The 17,870-nt window shown below is 39.1% G+C and overlaps 2 protein-coding genes across 3 annotated transcripts; one reads left to right on the top strand and one right to left on the bottom strand.

Annotated features, from left to right (window-relative positions):
- Nucleotides 1-75: 75 nt before the first annotated feature.
- On the bottom strand, nt 76-8,903 carry il1fma (interleukin-1 family member A). Its single transcript, XM_012874377.3, has 8 exons — nt 8,817-8,903; nt 6,780-6,924; nt 6,544-6,662; nt 5,769-5,865; nt 4,485-4,842; nt 4,009-4,134; nt 3,755-3,894; nt 76-923 (listed from the first exon to the last, which is right to left on the bottom strand). The coding sequence occupies exons 1-8, from the start codon at nt 8,822-8,824 to the stop codon at nt 705-707; spliced, it is 1,212 nt and encodes a 403-aa protein (XP_012729831.2). The 5' UTR covers nt 8,825-8,903; the 3' UTR covers nt 76-704.
- A 1,597-nt stretch (nt 8,904-10,500) lies between these two features.
- Nucleotides 10,501-17,764, top strand: zgc:113276 (uncharacterized protein LOC553748 homolog). 2 transcript variants are annotated; one of them, XM_012874385.3, is made up of 10 exons: nt 10,501-10,630; nt 10,901-11,096; nt 14,597-14,781; nt 14,896-15,111; nt 15,289-15,685; nt 15,880-16,001; nt 16,106-16,345; nt 16,831-16,992; nt 17,169-17,258; nt 17,363-17,764. In XM_012874385.3, exons 2-10 carry the CDS (start codon nt 10,907-10,909, stop codon nt 17,531-17,533), a joined length of 1,773 nt encoding a protein of 590 aa, XP_012729839.2. In that variant the 5' UTR covers nt 10,501-10,630; nt 10,901-10,906; the 3' UTR covers nt 17,534-17,764. The 2 variants fall into 2 exon arrangements, with proteins under 2 accessions (XP_012729839.2, XP_035992003.1); XM_036136110.1 differs by lacking the exon at nt 10,901-11,096.
- The last annotated feature ends 106 nt before the right edge of the window (nt 17,765-17,870 follow it).

Below are 17,870 nucleotides of genomic sequence, written 5' to 3'. Positions count from 1 at the left end.
TTTTTTACTTTTTTGGAACATAAAATAATTTGTCAATGCAACAACTGCTCTGATTGGTCAGACAATCAATTGACATGTGTGCGTTAAAAAGTAATTTGAAGACAAGGGTTTTGTAAATTAATACTGTTATAAACAAAGGCCATACTGATAAATATGAATATTCATAAGCTGGGGTTTTGTGCCTCTGCTGGGAAAGATATATGAAAGAGAAACAAACATTACACTGGATTTCATAAGGACTTTAAGATCACATTAACTTTTTTCATATAAAATAGATTTATATAAACGGATGTACTGACTTATGATCAAATGGTAAATACATGATTTACAGTTAGAACTGAATTTATGATCTAAAAGCATTTGTTGCTGTTTAACAAACTTCATAACATATATTTGGAAAGTTAAATGAACTAAATTATAAATTGAATTTGTTTGAACAAAAACATTTTTTTCCAAATAATTTGAAAAGATAATGATACAGCAAAAACTATTTCAAAAACAGAAGTGTAACATTTTTAAAACAACTGTATGACACATCTGCACACGTCCTCCAAACCAAAGCTTCAAACACTGACTTTACCATTTGTCACAAAACCAGAAGGGCTGAACAAAAGAGCTTCTCTCATGACTGAGCTTTCTCTAACTCACAAGTCATGTGATAACAAAGAAGCGAGTATAGGCCTGTAGAAAAGTAAAACCCCGGCTCACTTCTGAATGACAAAAAGAAATGATGAATCTCCCCTTTCTCCGTCCGTCTCAGCCATTTCCACCAAGTCTGTGCTGGCTAAATGGATGAACCAGCCTTTGTAGAGCGCAGATTCAAATTTTCGCTGTTTTGTGCGGTCAGCTTTCATGTAGAAGACAAAGGAGAAGGTGCACTCATCCTTCTTGGAGATCTGCATCAGTTTCTCCTTTTCACATGTCTATAAGTACAAAAAAAACACTATAATCAATTAACTGAATTCCTATTTGCATTAGCATTGCAGTAATAGTTCTAGCAGCAAACACAGCTGCTGTATGTGATATAATATAAAACTGTAGAAATTATATAAACCACCAAATATACCACTGTTTAGAATACAAAATCACAATATACAAAAAAGCTTAAAAAACTCATAAAAAAAGTCTCCTTCAACCAGATACCAGCTTTTACTAGGAAGTTAGATTTTTTTTTTCTATTAGCACTTGAAAGGGTCATTGGTCGAGCATTTCAAAATTACAACAAACTCAGTTGAGAAATTTCAAACTTTTTTGATATGCAATGGAAAAACCAGCACATCGCTGCCACATTTTGGACTGTCAGTAAATCTACTCAGTTGCATCACAGCCAGAAGGTCTATAGTCTGGTTCTCATGTAAGATTTTCTCCAGTTTCCTCAAATAGTTCAAAACCATGCATGATAGGTTGTGGTTATTCCAAAGCTGGCCTCATGAGGGAGTCTGTGTAAACTCTAACAACTTACCTGCAGCATACGGATGCATGCGTACAAACACAGAAATGTCACGGCAAACGCTCAAACCCGTTTCAAAATTATCTGTCCAATGCTGAAAGCCTACAGGTCACACAAGGACCATTAAAAAAGGACAAAAAAAGTGGTGATAGGCTCAAAGCATTCAAGCAACTGCAAAGGAACATATTGAGCTGGGTTATACAGTCAAAAATGGAGGAAAAAGTCTCAGAAATCCGTTTATGGGATGAGATTCCTTCCTTTTCATAATATTTGGCATATACAGGTGCATTAAAAGTGCTCAGGGGTTGGTAATCAATGTATCCAGATCAGCATAATCTAGCAAGAAGAAATAACATTTATTTACATGGAAGATTTATCGACCTTTTCAACGAAGATATGCAAGAAGAGGTTCGTCGCATTTTGAGGCGTAGGTAAAAATGCTCAGCCGTAAGATATTTGGAAAATGATGTTACAAGGGGGAAAAAAACCCTACTTTGCCTACACAAGGTAACGTGTAATTTATTAACACAAGGAAGGGGCAAACTGACCTGTAGCAACATCAGAAAGAAAAAGCAGTGTTGGGGCTGTTCTGTGCTGTGCCAACTATGTTATCCACTTAATTAGTTCAAGACCACTGTCAGTTTTATTCTACAGCTATTAAACTCCTAAGGACAATAATCTTTGCCAGCCCAGTCCAATTAAATTTGCAGTCATAACGGGCAATGATAGGTGTATGCCTCTGTGATGTTCAATCCTGCACGCTATCCCATGCAGTTTGTTTACATGAACTTGCATCGGTAAATGTAAATGATCAAATCAAAATTATAACAAAATCCCTCAAAACAGAAAGCCTTCACAAAATGTCAAGTTCATCCCTCAACACCACCAAAAGCTAATTCCCCGTCGCACAATAACCAGAATTACAGCAAGTGACACAACATATCAATTTTAGTTGCCCTGCCTTCATCCCTCCTCAGCTGGAGGATCATCCTCCTGTTTTAGCTTATACAGTAGATCCTCGTGATTTTCTGAATTACATCTACTCCTGTACTTCTCACTATCCTCATTGCTAGCATCCATTATGCTGTTGTGTTTAACTCGCTCGTGTTGCCCGTGCTACGCCATCCACCTTCCACAACACTGTAAAGAGGAGACAAAATCTTATGGCAAAAAATGCACAATATGTTGAAAAAATTAATAAATCAGATGCTGAGTTTCACCTCAGGGATTTGGACTTTTATACAAAGACGCTTCTTTTAACACCCAGTAAAACAATTATTTCACTCATCCATTTATACGGCAGCACCACTCCTCTCCAGCAGATTGCTCCATTTGCAAAGTAGAAGCGTGTCCTGTAGACATTGTTCAGTAATGTGACACAATACAGACTTTGAAGGTTTTTTCTAGTTCTCAAAGACTAATAAATTAGTCAGACTGTAACTAAGTATATCCTTGTGCACATCATATTTGCTTATTTGTTAGATGTACTGCAATGGTTTAGCCCAAAACACAGCTGACATTGGGTATGTTCAGTTTTAATAAAACTTCATTTCAAAGATGTGCCCAGGTGTTTGCACACATATTCGGTGCTTTCTTACCCCAGTTTAGTCCAGGGTTAAAAGGTTGAGAAATGATTCTTTTTCAAAGGCCCCGTCCACACAGAGACAAAATTAGGTGTAGCCGCAAAGGTATTTTGCCTTTTACGCTGTGCGTCCACATGGATCTGACATTTTGGGTGACCATAAACGATACATTTTTAAATTAGATCCCAGAGTGGAAAAATTTCAAATAGGGGGTTTTGTGTTTCTATGTCCAAACCGTGTCTTTTCTTAAACGATGATGTTGTAGCTTTGCCTCTCTCCATGTCTCTCTGGACCTCACTCTCACAAATATAGATGGCACCGTCCTGTGTTGCATTAATGCTAAGGCAAATATTGGCTGTTATGGCTGTTAGTAGCATCCTTAGGCTCTTCCTTTCCAATGAGCCCGTACTACATGGCGTGTTTGTCTCTGACCCCCTCATGCCCCATGGTTTTTGTGTGTGTTTCTGTAGCAGCGTCACAGCGCCACCAATGGGCCTGGCATACTTACTACAGCTTTGCCATGGTGCTTTGTCCTGTCGTGAATGCAGATTTCTTTCTAAAATTGTTTATGAAAATTTGACTTCTTTGTGTTTGTGTGGGCGGGGCCTGAGTCTTACAATTTGAAGTTGCAAGATTTAAAGCTGTAGTAGTGCACCCAGCTTGTCAAATCCCAGTGGAAACAACAGCTTGGAACCAAGCAATGCATCATTCCATAGTTTACCTCTGTTTCTAAGAGGACTCTGTCCCCGTCCTTGGAGCACTTGAGAAAGCAGTTGGAACCCGTGAGGTTTAGGACCACCGCGATTCCTCTGAACAACCTATCCATGGCATTTGACTTGTAGTAGTAGATGGTGATCTTCTCTGAAGAAGAACAAAGATACGTCGCTGACACCGTGACCAATATCAAGCGCTGCAACAAGTATTCTCGCAAAGTAGGCAGGCTTCTGGAAACATGTGTTGCTCTGAATAACTAACCTGGATTTGGTGAAGAGTAGACAGTCTTCTCTGAGCAGATACATCTGAGGTAGCGATGAGTAGGCACATGTTTTATCAAGACATCTGACAGCTTTTCCTGTCTGAAACTGACATCTCCTCTGGGAACTGAAAGTGACCGAGGCACCAAACAGAGAGCATTGACCTATGATTGCTTCATTTGAAGTGTTTTTTTTTTTTTTTTTGGTCTCTTGGAAAGTACAAAAATGACCACAGCCAATGTGAATGTAAATTCATTTTGGTAAATAATAGCAAACATGGCTTCAGGAGCCCATAATGGACTAAATCTGTCTGTTGACAGAACCTGTAACTCTGGTCGAGCCACAATACACGTCAAAAACATTGCTCTAGTATTTCAGAACTTTTCTTTTAAAATAAACCTGGGTTACAACAAGAAGGAAGGAATATATTGAAATCAGACAAAAAGATAAAGCTATAATTGAAACCTCTTAACTCACCAAGCGTCACTGTGCTGGATTCTGCCACCACCACGATGTCATTGAAGGTGCATCCTGTCCCGTCACATCCCTCACAGGGGCTCCCGGGATCGCAGCCCCTGCCTCTAACCACAGAGATGCTGGTTTTTGTCATCTGTATCACAAGGAGGTCCCTCTCTCCATTCTCCTTGTTGATATCTTGGCATGCAACTCCCTCTGAATCTGTTGTATCATTTTCCTCTCCTTCGTTGTCTTCTTCCTTCGTCATCTCCCAGGTGAAATTCAGAACAGTGGCCTCCTTGTCGTAGGGTTGCAAGGTGTCCTCATCAAGGGGCAGCGGCTCCTTGTCTTGATATATTTTTGCTGGCTTGTGCAGAGTCTGAAAAACAGACATGAGCTTTTCTCTTCACCACAGCTGCCATCAATAAACACTAAAGATTACTCTGCATGTTTCTGTGACATCCATCCATCCATTCATTTTCTAACACGCTTATCCCCGCTGGGTTCGGGAGGGGTGCTGGTGTCTATCTCCAGCTGTCAATGGGCGAGAGGCAGAGTACACCATGGACATGTCGCCAGTCCATCACAGGTTTCTGTGACATTGTGTGGTTATTAGGAGAAATTTTTTTATTTGCTGTACTATTTGTCGACCCATCCCCTACCGCCAAAATTGTGGACTTTTTTTTTTCCATTTTTTGTTTACAGAACAATGCAAAGTAGTGTAAAACAATGAAATGGAAGGAAATGAGACATAGTTTGCAAATGTTTTGACAAATAAAAGTGATGCCAACATGTGACAAGCTGTATTAAGTCCTGCCACAAATGGACTCAGGTAGTCTAGACTTTGACTGGACCGTAATATCCTTTGATCTATACAGCTACAACTTTTGGCTAGCTAGAGGGTGAACCTCTTCCATAGTCTCCAGTATTTTAGTTCTATCAGGTTTTCGTCCAGGACAGCCCTGTATTTGGCTCCATACGTGCTTTCATCGTAATACTAATAGCTTCCACTTCCTTCCTGAAATATAGATTTCACACAGTGGGGAGGGGTTGCACTTCAAATGCACTTATGCACATGACACTTTTTAGACTTTTAACAGTAAAAACAACAATCTGAGAACCATGGGCCATTTCCTTCCCCCTCACATTGATGGCTACTGTCTATTGGCTTATCAAATTAAAACAAACAAAATACAATGCACATTTTATCACCTTCAATCTTGTGGTTTGAAGGTGAAAAATGCTAAAAGGTTTAAGTTGAATGAGCACTTTTGGAAAGCTCTAGGTGGGAGTCAATGAACCTACCAGCATTGGACTCCCTTCCGAGATTATTTGGGCCAGATCGTCAGGTTCTACATCCTGCAGGTCCACCCCATTTATCTCCATCAGCTTGTCTCCTTTTCTGAAGAAAGTAGGATATTAAAATTAAAAGTGTAAGAAATTAGATTATTGTAACCAAAATATTTGGGAAAGTGTAATGAAAAACCTTTGATGACCTCCTAAACAGATTCAGTTAATCCATATCATACTTATATAGAAGAGGAAAGAGAGTTGTAGATAAGCACGAGTAACCAATAAAGTGAATGAGGAATATTCATTGATCAAATGGCAAGCCTTCAAGCACACTAGCATGGTTTAAAATTATCAAAAATTCTCACGTTTATTTTAAATGGCCTCAATTAAACCAGAAATCATAATTCTAAGGTGACTTGAAATAAGTGGGTGCCGTCAATGTGTTAAATATATGAATGTAGTTTTATTAAAAATACCCTGAAAACATTTGAATTTTCTAAAAATATATGTTTGATTTTACTTTTCATTCATTATAAAAGTGAAAAACAATGTATTTCAACAAACCGATGCCACAACTGAAGCCTCATTTTAGCTCCTTGGCTGATCTCGTGACATTAAGCCTCGTGCTTTGATAAATATAATATGCAGCAGTAAATTAAACAACAATCAGAAGAGCCCCCCGTTGTAGACTGAGAGTTTTCTGATTAAGTCATTGATGAGTCATTGTTTTAAATTAACAATGGTTTGGAATTTTTTAGATGAAACAAGACTTTCAGTTGTACAATACCTCACAAACATTTTCTTTCCAGTCTCTTTCTTGTACTTCACCACATTTCCCACTTCATAGTGGTGCTTCCCCTCGTGTATTTGGTGTATAATCAGCACACCTCCGTTAACAAGGGAACCCTGAAATACACGATCAAAACAAATGGTAATTTGAACTTCTCTCCGTTGGATCACCAATAAGAACAAATAGAGCATAATCTGACACAAACAGCGGTATTTTGTACCAATCCAACCCACCTTCATGTCCATGTTGCAGGTTGTGTCTGTGGCTGATAATGTAAGGCAGCCGTCTGTCAAAGCTTTGGCGTTTATATGTTTGCTGAAAACAATGGGAAGCAGGAACGGGGAGCCGCCAGCACAGTTAGAGATGAGGAACTGATATCTAAAGGGGAAGCAAGTCCAATAATCATTCACTGAAGAGGAGGCACAACCTGTGATTACTTAAAAAACAGAACTCATTCAACCCATAGAAGCACAGGCGTTGAAAGCAATAACAGACCATTTTATCAGCTGTCAACAGCATGAAAAGTTCCTAAAGAAGTGATCCTATCGTACTCCACAACGCCGTCCTGGACGTTTCTCATAGCGAACGGAGCAGCGAACATCTCATATGAAACCAACATTTAGTCTATTTCTGTGATGTTTTATTACAGGCACTCAAGATAACACAGCACTGAGACAATTTTAGAGAAACCTAAACAGAAAAGAAGAAATGAAAATGTTTTTTTATAAATGACCCGGATTGCAAGGGAACTGCTGAACGAGTGTTGCTGTACTTCCTCTTTAATGCGGCGGCACCCTAGTCACTGAGGGTAAACAAAACTAGTGCTCTGTTCTGTTCTATGATTATTGGTCAAGCCAAACAGAAGGGGCAGGCAGTGGTGACCAAGGAACAACTTTCCAAATCAGTGCAACAAAAGTTTCATTATTTTCAAACCATCTGTCACTATTTAATACTTTGGTGAAAGGATATTGATAAAGTCTCACTAAAGGTTAGAAGATGCATCAGTATCAGAGAAGCTTTGTGCCTAGAGCAATTCAATCTGAAAAACTCACAGGGAAAGAAAAGGCAATTAGAAGAATTTTATTGATACAATATTTTAAGAGTTTGGCGCTCAGACCTCGGCAGGAAAAATTCTGCTGAATTATACTTCAATATGCATAAGCAGGTGTATGAGAATAGGGATATTTCCCCCCAGGCCTGAAACTGGTGGTGGAGTGGAGATAAACAAAGTTTGTTCAGTCCATATGATGATCTGTTTGAGCTAGATGTCCAACTTGATAAACACAGGTTTGCATGAAATGTCCATGATGAGCAAGCATGAAGCGACTGTGGAGAGGAAAAACTCTCCTTTGGGAAGAAACCTCTGGCAGAACCAGGCTCAACATGGCGGTCTTCTGCCGGACCGTTTTAAGGAGTGACTGGGAAATCCGTAAGAGTCCAGGAGGAATTACTCTCTGATAGGGACGAGGTTGAAGCAGCACCATAGGAAAGCCAGGCGGAGCTTTCTACGATGGTGGAGAAGGGGATGGAGGTGGGTTGAATCCAGTCATCAGAGTCCAAACCAGACATGGCGCAGCCACCGCTTGCTCGCTGAGGAGAAGGCCGAGACAAGAATGTGGAGTACTTTTAAGATGAAACCAGGATGCTGATTGGCTTCGAGGAGGAGCAGTTCAAAGCTGATTGGCATGCGTCGAAGGCGGATGAGTCTCTGATTGATGGAGGTAGGCAATAGAGTTTCTTCAGTTTGAATTTTCACTTAAACTCAATTTAAATGATAATGTCATTATAGTCTAATACCAAAAATCCTATTGGCCTCGTTAAATAGATCATATTGTTATTCATCAGTCTCAGTTTTGTCTGTCAGAATGGTACGGTCACAGATTATAAATTGAAATGAGACTTATGACCATATTATATGAAAATGCATTTATTATCTGAATTACAATATTCTCACTTCAAGTAAACTGAATAGTTTTATGGTATTGAGCTACTACAGGAATTATTAATTAAATGAATATCACAAAATCTAACTAATGAAAGGTAAAATTTAGTGGGAATGGAGAATAAACCCTATTTATGTCTCTTTAAACACAAGGTATCAACGTTCTTGAGCATAATTTTGATTCTCTACATATGTCTTAACTTATGTAGAGGGAAAGTGTGGAGAAGAAAACTAATGGAAATAACCAAAAGTCAGTCACATTTTGTCCATAAACGAAGTGAATCACCACTGAGAAGGGCCTTTTGTGATCTTATATTTGTGGTGTCACCTCTCCATGGGAAGAGGGTCTGAACCTCAGCCGCAGTTCCCACAATCCGGTCTGTCAGATGCTACCAACGGAGAATATCACCCTCAGAGTTGCCGGAGGTTCCTCGCACAGTCAAATTTGAACTGTGTGAAAAAGCAGAATTCTAGTTGCATAAAGGAAAAAAACAGAACACACATAAATAACGTCCAATTTGTCATAGACAGGAAGGAAATAAAAAATGTATACGTGTAGTTTAGGGTCAATCTTTTGGCCTTTCGGAAGCACATACTGTATGAGCAATAAAGATAAGTCATAAATTCTTAGTTTGACGAGGGCCCGTCAACGCTGATATATCTGTAAAGCATTTCTCTCTCTTTAGTAAATAAAATAACTTGAAGTATACTTTTCTGTTTCATGCGTCTTGCATCCAAAGTAATATGTAAGTGGGGGTTGCCTGAAGGGTAAAACGGGCTGGGTCCACCGAGGGTGTTTCACCGCCGGTAGGGTGCGGTGGCTCATAACAACAGAGTATATCATAATAGCACATTTTACCATGTTTATGGTTGAAATAATTTGTTTGTATTAAGAATATATAGTTTGCAACTAAGATATCCTGATGTCCATTTGCATTCAGGATGGTAACCACCTTTTCCACTTTTTACAATGAAAGAATTCCTTAATTATGGAACAGAAACCCAGAATGTAATTGCCTCTGGTTGTGTGTAAGTCATGCAACCAGACTGTTTAGGAACAGACAAATAAGACAGCATAAAAATAAGTTTTTACAAATTATATTGCTTCATCGGCTTTTTTTTCTTTCTTTATGACAGTGTAGGTGAGATGTATATATACATCTCATAGATAAAATAGTTTAGGAGTCATGTAGGAATTCCAGTGATTTCACTTATTCAAAAATACAAACCTGTACTTCTTGTAATAGTGCTATGTTTCAGGAAACAGATTTATAAGTCTATAAAAATGTTAATCAATGGCAGAACCTAACCTTAAAGTAATATTTCTGGGCCTGTTATAAAATTATTATTTTTTTACCAAGAATCATTGAAGTTTTCACAGAACACAGTGAGACTTTGACGTGGTTTTGTTTCTTTGTGACCACTTGGGTCACACTTATCCACATGTATTCATATTTTGCCTGTTTTTTGCACAACATTCATCTTCTCAAAAAAAATATTTTCCTAAATTAAGATAATCATATTTGTTCTATTTATATTTTACATTGGGCTTACTTGTCTATTTTGTTATTGTACATCCTCGTTATTGGGATCTTAGTCATCACACATGCTTTGTTGGAGCACTCCACCAGTGCAGACATGAATTTATTGAGGGTTTTACACTTTCAACCAAGGAGCAAAAGAACCCTACAGCTTCGCAGTTCAGAAAATTTGCGTCACGGAAAACATCAAGGCCTTGGATGCAAGAGGCATCTTTGATGGGAGTTGTTTCTTTCTTGCCAAATATTGATTCAAATCTTGTCAGTAAAACATGTCATCAATTTGATTGAATATGAAATTGGTTATGTTTATATGTCAATGTGATGAATTAGTCTGCAAATGTCTCTAAAAGGTTTTGATGCGTTGATACTGGAGAGGTTGCATGTGTTGCTAAATTTATACAAGCGCACATACACAGAAGTTAATTTGGGATTTCCCCCGCCGAGCCAGGGAAGTCCAAATGGGACAGGATTGAGTTACATGAGGGACACATGCTGCATAACCTCAAGTCTACCACCGTCCGCTGCCTAATGCTTGTCTTGAAGAAGCTCCATTTGGCATTCTGTTTTCCTCCAAGCAGGTGAAAAGTGAGATGTTTATCAGGTACTGGAATGCACTGAACATGGAGAGATGCTGCATGGTGATGTTATTTTATTGCATAATGGATTTTATTCTGTCTTTTCCTGAAATTATGACCAGTGTGATGAAATGTACACATTGGAGATTATAATAGGAAAAAACTGTGTGGGCTTTATCTTAAGGATTTTATGTGACTCGGTTCATGAACAAGCTTTTTTGTTTCCTTCACTGGTTTGCAGCACTATAAGGAGATGTGTCACTATGTCCTGTTGTCTGTTCCTGTCTTGGTTTCAGACAGTTATGCTCGATGTGTTAATAATAGGAGGTGGCCCTCATGCCTTGACTTTGGCAAGCTTGCTCGCCAGCCTTAACCCTGATCAAGACTCTGACCGCGGAGATGACTCTCTTATCTCCACCCCCACTCTCTTTAACGTTGAGACATTCAAACGCACACCCTGTGACGAAAGAAGAAAGAGGAGGACAACAGCAGGTACAACATGTTTGTTTTTAATTTAATAAATAATACATCATCAGAAAGATCATTTTTAGAATTTGAAACCGACGTCTCCAAGCTCCAAAGACATTTAATAAGAAAACAAAGTTACCGTAAAAACATTGTTGCATATTGATAATTAAAGTACAGGAAGAGTTAAATGAAAACCAACATTAATTCTCCAGCAAATAACATGAAAGGTAAAAGACAGCAGCCACAAAGACACCAGTCACAATAATTAACTAATTTTTAAAGCAGTGATGCCAAACACCCCCACAGAACTGCTGATTATTACAGGTTTTTATTTTGCTATTGGTTTTAAATGGCTAAAAAAGAGTTAATAAATAAATTATCACTTGCTCTTTGAAAAGTTTGAGTGGCTTCATTTGGTGAAAATATTGCAGGAATCATTAATTAGCCATAATTAATTTTTATCTACTATATCTAAGATTGTTTAGACTAGGCAGTGGGCCAAAAATACATTTGGTTAAACAGAAATATTAAATTAACCCATAAATGCTCACAGTTACTACTTTCTGTAGCTTATTGTGTCCAACACGGAAATTGATTAATACCAGAAATAATCTTACAAAAAAGCCATTCACTTCTTTGTTTTCCTTTGTTGCAAAGGGCCATGATGAAATGCCCTTTGCATAACATCAAATTTTTTTCTTAAATGTGTCATAGCACCTGTAATAAGTGTTCTTTGGAACTAGTCCTGTGATGCGATCCTATTTACACAATATTACAAATGATCTCCATTTCAGTGACTTTCATAAATACAAAGCAGCCAGACTTTAGAATTTTTGATTTTTTTTAATATAGAAATCACAAACCACACATTTTAATTTTAAACTACAAGATAATTCATAATTCAAGTAGAAAGTAAAACCATTTTTATAATAGCAGCACAAAACAACTTGTTTCTGCATTCTTTGTCACCTTGAGGCAACTCTAAGTATTTTTCCACTCAATTGTTTCTGCACAAAAACCCGTAACTTGGCTGTAAAATCTTCAGCCTTCAGGCAGAACAGATCCTTTAATTAATTTATGCTTTTTGAGCCTTGCTATTTTTGTGTAGCACACTTTTATTTGAATGGTCTTTATTGACAATTTTTACCAGTTAGGTTTTACAAAAATTACAGAAAAACAGGCAGGCTGGAAAAATAAACTAGTCCTCCATCCATTAAAACTTAATTAAAGTCCAGAAGTGAGGCAAACCCCAAATGTTAAAACAAATGCTGAGACAAGCAGTCAGGTTAAGCAACAGCAGGAATTAGCAATTAGAGATGGACCTCAGATAGCTGTATTCTGGAGCAGTGGCCATCACCTCCTTTCAGGAGAGCAGCTGGCAGTGCTTTGATCACCACTGTTGTTAATTCTGTATTGCTCATAAATCTACAAGCTTGATATGATAACATACCATGTCCAGCAAACACACCCTTTTTGTGTCTTCAATGTATCTTATTTTAGTTTGCAAAAATCTAATTTAGAAAATGGGATATTGATTCTTGGAAACCAGGCCTCTGACTATCCACTTGAAGAATACAGTAGTCAATGAAGGTCTGTGGTTTTACTTTAGTGCCTCTAGTGGCAAAACACAAAGTATTACAAGAAGAAACAGAAAAATTTGCCTTTCAAAAATTCACTTGCCTTTCAGGGCAGTGTGTATAAAAAACGTAGAAATGTTTTAACATAGATTATTTTGTCACTTGCCTTTCGGGGCTTTCAGGGCTAGCAGCACAGAGGCTACGCCTTATTTTATTATTATATGTGTGATCTAGATATATTTATCATGGTGGATTACTGTTAAACATATCCAAGACAATCTTGTGTAAACAATTATACTCATTTTATTTAGATTTTTTTAAAATGTATGTTTTATTTTTAATCTATAATGTATTTTTTTTAGCGTTTACCATTTCTCACCGATTACTGTAAGTGCCCCGTGTTGCACGGGGGTTAAAGCCACACCCAGGATGCGTTTCCATCTTCCAGGCATTTCTTGGCTGGTTGAATCCAACACTGTGCAAAGTTAAACTCAGTAGAGAAGAGCTGAGCTGGGCGAGTTAAACTGAGTAGGGTCGGCGGAACTGCTCCTTATTTGGCAATGCTCATCTTTCTACCACAGCAGCAGAATATATACCAGGCCGATTCATTACCATGAAGAGACCAATTAACTCAGTGCAAGCAGCAGAGTAAAACCAGAAGACTAAGCCAACTGAGAGAAACAAATGGAAGGAGTGGCTAAACAGGAAACAAAAACCAGAAACATTCTAAATCCCTCAGATGAACATAATCCAGCATAGTAATAACTGAAACTACAAAAGAAAGAGAAAAATTTAAATTCAGGAAGAAGAATGAACAACAAATCAGGAAGTAAACCAGACACAGAGGATGTACAAACATACCAAATTACTGAATCAAAACAGAAAAAAAGGTCTACAAAGATAAGAAGTAATGGAAGACTAGACCTAAAAGCTCCTTAACCAAGATACTTACAATACAAAACATTAAACAACACAAATGCCTTTACAATATGACATAAACATTTTCTACAATCTTATGTTATTTAAACCCTGAGTGTCAGGGCCAAAGTTATAATTTCCAAAATGAAGAAGGCCAGTGTAAAAATCAGTGTCTCTGCAACGCTACCTCTCAGACCTATATAATAGACTTATAAAAATGAAAACAAACAAACCCTGAGTTCCAGAAAGTACCATATGGTTCACTCTTTAGCTTCCCTTCTGTACAAATTAACAGATTTAGACAATACGTTGTTCCTAGTGCAATTTCTCTATATCATATAACATAAGGTTCTGTAAACAGCCCAAAGCATTAATGACACTGCTGTGTTTGACAATGTCATGTTGCTTTGGTCCGTACAAGAACTGTGACAGAAACCAAACTGAAACTTGATGAGTTATCTCTGTGTTATTCTAGGGTTATTTGTATTTTTATATTTTTTGTTCCTGGGGGTTCTGAATTCCTGTTTGCGATTTGGTGCCGCTCAAGCCTCATGAAACATGACAAGTACACGGACAGTGCCATGCATGAATACCTGTTGGTGTCATATTGTGCATGTTGCATTTCTTTGCTAATTATTTCTGTCCTATTGTGTATTTTTCATTTGACCTCTTGCTCCCAAACAATAAGCGCTTTGTGAAAAAACAAAGGTAGAGTTGCATGGAGCTTGGATGAGCATCAAGGACAAAAACCCTGCATTGAAAGCATTTTTCTTCATAATAAAAACTGATTATTTCTCAGACATCAGTAATTCTACCTCCACATTATAATTTTCCTTCTTTGTCTCAGCACAAAGTCAAACTCATATGCCAAAGAAAATCTGATCAATTGGTCAAACTCTGGAGGTCAGTTTATAATAAATTCTCTATTGAAAACGTTGCTGGCAATTGTTTGATTGTAGTTGAAGGAAATACTCAAAATTAAAAAAGAAAGGTCTTTGGTTCAAAAGTGCATATTGTCATTGTCTGCAGGAGAGATGACAGTGGAGCAAAAAGCAAAGCCTGCAACATCAGAAAGCGCAGTTTGCCGGCCTCTCTGTGTCCTGGCTGTGGATACCTACGGAGAGTGGGCTGCTCTGTGGGAGAGCCAGTTCACAGCTCTCAACATCCCTCACCTGCGCTCACATACACTGGTGCACACAGACCCTCTTAATAAGGTATGAACATAACATCTCCTGAAGTGGAAATTAGGGACATGCTTTCATTAGATTTACATGCAGAAATACAGCATTTATGTTTTGAGTTTTGCTCTTTTTTTTTTTTTTGGACAGAATGCGCTTCAGGAGTTTGCTCTCAAGTGCAATCGTTCAGCAGAGCTTCACAGCCTTCCAGACCATGTCCAGATTCTGGATGAAAACGCGTTCTTCAATGATATGCGGCTCGGCAAAAAGGAGAGGCGGCGTCTGAACGTGACCTCGACCCTAAAGAAGAATTTATCCTTCTGTCTGCCGGGAACAAAACTGAGTGTCGATTTTTTTAAAGAACAGGTCAGAAAGATATTTTCTCAAAACAAAGATGTCTCCTAAAGTTACTGTTTTGCTAAGTGTGAGTTTTATTTTCACTTCTCTCTCTGAAGCAACCTATCCCATGAACCTCAGGAATCAAGGTCCCATATATTGAGGGACCCCAAGATCCACAAATATTTTTTTTCTCTTAACATGCAGGTGAGGAGATACAAATTGGACAAAGTAATGGTGAAGGGAACTGTCGAACGCATCATTCCTGTGACTGGAGACAGGGATGGGATGGAAAAGCAGGAAGCCCAGAGTACGGACTTTAGAGAGGCAGGGAAGGTGGAAGATGGAGGAAGACAGAAGGTCCGATATTTTCACGTTGAACTTCAAGACGGCCGCATCTTAAAAGCCCGGCAGGTTGTTTTGGCCACAGGTCCGACCCGTGCCCAAATGTCCAACATCCCTGAATGGGTGAAAGACATCGGGGAAAGTTATCCAGAGGGGAGATTGCAACACACAGTTCACCTCATGCACAAGCTGCCTGACTCTGAGCAAAAAGCGCCGGAAGCAGATTGTCAAGATCAAACGGAGACTTCCTCTGGTCAAGGTAAGGAAAATTGCACTTTTGAGTTGTGCAAACTTCAGGGAAGTGAAAACTTTTTACTCTCTAAGTCTGAACGTTTCAGGGCATTCATTTTGCCTTGGTTTTTAAAAGAAGCCTTCAGATTTTATCCTCAGTCTAACACAGAACCCCAGCCCTCCTTCATGAGCACTGTATGCTTATGTGTGTCTATCACATAGTATGTGAGGCAGGGCAGAGAGTAATGGTAGTTGGTGGAGGTCTGGCCAGCGCTCATGTCGTCTCAATTGCCCTGCAGCAAGGGGCCAGCCATGTGACATGGGTCATGAGAAAACACCTGCAGGTCTAGTGACTGTGTGAAACAGCATGTGGATCAACCAATGACAATAACACCGTGACGGCACATCTGTTCCCCAAACCCAGCTGTGTCCAACCTCTCTTCTGTAGTTGAAACAGTTTGATGTTGGAGACGTGGAGAGCCTGGTAGGCCGTTACTCCCATGTTGAGCACGGCATCAAGATGGATGGCCAGGCCTACTTACGGCAGTTCTACAACGAACGCAGCCTCCACAAACGTCTGGCTATGGTTCGGCAGGCGAGGAAAGGTGGCGCCATCACCCCAGAGGCATACATCCACCTGCAGCCTTTCATACTGAGCGGACGGGTGGAGCTGAAGACATTCTGCCAGGTAATGCGGCCTGGAAGCACGGGACTGTGAAAACTTTTATTAAATCTGATTCTGGAGAATCAGATGATGTTCAGAAGTACAAAAGAGCGTCTTCATGGGGATACTGTCGCAGCTTTTCCTGATCATATTCAGTGCAGAGATTTGGTTACCATTCCCTTCATTTTTACCATTTAGATAACAAAGAGCTTATTTAATATAATTTTCATTCAGTATTTCTCCTTGACTCCTTATTGTGCTCCACAAGTCATTCTAAAGCAATCTTTGCAGGAAGCACTGTTTTCCTGCAGGGGGTGGGAGACAACTTCTGTTGGGTGGGCTCTGAAATGATCATGTGGCTGGCAACGCCTGAATTCAGGTTTTGCAAAACACTACATTATAACCAGATGGACAGTGTGCTGATTCCACCAGTCAGGGCTGATGGTTTATGTGTTTATGTGAATAAATGTGTGTGAATAAATGTTAACTTTAACGGGGCATCTGTACAGGTGAACGAGGCCAGCTGGTGCTACAGGTCCCAAACCTGGGGTCTGGCCCTCAGCAACGGGGACCGCTGGATGGGAGACAGGATCTGGCTTGCCACCGGCTGCAAACTTGATGTCAAACAGGACCCGTTGCTTTCTGAGGTGATGAAGAATTTCCCAATCCAGGTGGGTTAGATAAACCAAAAGCTGAAAAACAAATGTAATTGAAACATTTTCTACAATGGGATCCGTTTTTTTACATCTACTTCTAAACTAAGTCCTGCACCATAATTTTGGGATTTAGCCTCGATTGGCTGTATCCTTAAGTTTATTGACACGCATCTGGCTTGTCCACTTTGAAGGTGGTTGATGGATGGCCGTGTATATTGGAAAGCTTACAGTGGACAGAAGGATGCCCACTCTATCTGATGGGACAGTACACTGCTCTTCAGGTAGGCATGTTGTTTTTTGTTTTACTGTGCCAATCGTGGTTCCAGAAATAAAGTTCTAGTTTTGCTACAGAGATAAGTCTTCAGCTTCCTATATCCCTACACAGGTTGGGCCTCATGCTGTAAATCTAGCTGGCGGACAGGCTGCCAGCCTGAGAATCGCTAAGGACATCCTGCACCGTCAGATGCAGCACAGAAAACAGGACTCTGAAATGGGAAGAGGCAAATCCAGAATTGAAGAATATATTCAGCAGATGCAAGGACTTTTCTGGCTTTAATGGTACCATTTCCTATTCGGGTGTAACTGATTATGACTTTACTATGTGTGTTATAATGAACATTTGGCATTCTATTGCATAACAAAAGGAACGTTCTAAAGGTAGATAATGATGTAAAAATGTGATCACCAAGCTTGTCCTGTTGGTGTTATTGTTTTGTATGACCCAGAAGAAGACTTGCAAACTGAAATACCATTAAAAAGAATAAAAAATAAACCAAAAGAGTTTTTGGATTATGAGCTTTGCTTTCATATGTTCTCCAGTATTTGGGCATTTTTAGCATCTTTGGTGCTTTTTGCAATTTGTGTGTAATTTAGATTTTTTTGTGGTAGTTCTG

The sequence above is a fragment of the Fundulus heteroclitus genome, chromosome 4 (genome assembly GCF_011125445.2).
Source record: "Fundulus heteroclitus isolate FHET01 chromosome 4, MU-UCD_Fhet_4.1, whole genome shotgun sequence".
Taxonomy (NCBI): Eukaryota; Metazoa; Chordata; class Actinopteri; order Cyprinodontiformes; family Fundulidae; genus Fundulus; species Fundulus heteroclitus.
The sequence above is the reverse complement of the archived record's forward strand: the minus strand, read 5'-3'. Positions and strand labels throughout refer to the sequence as shown.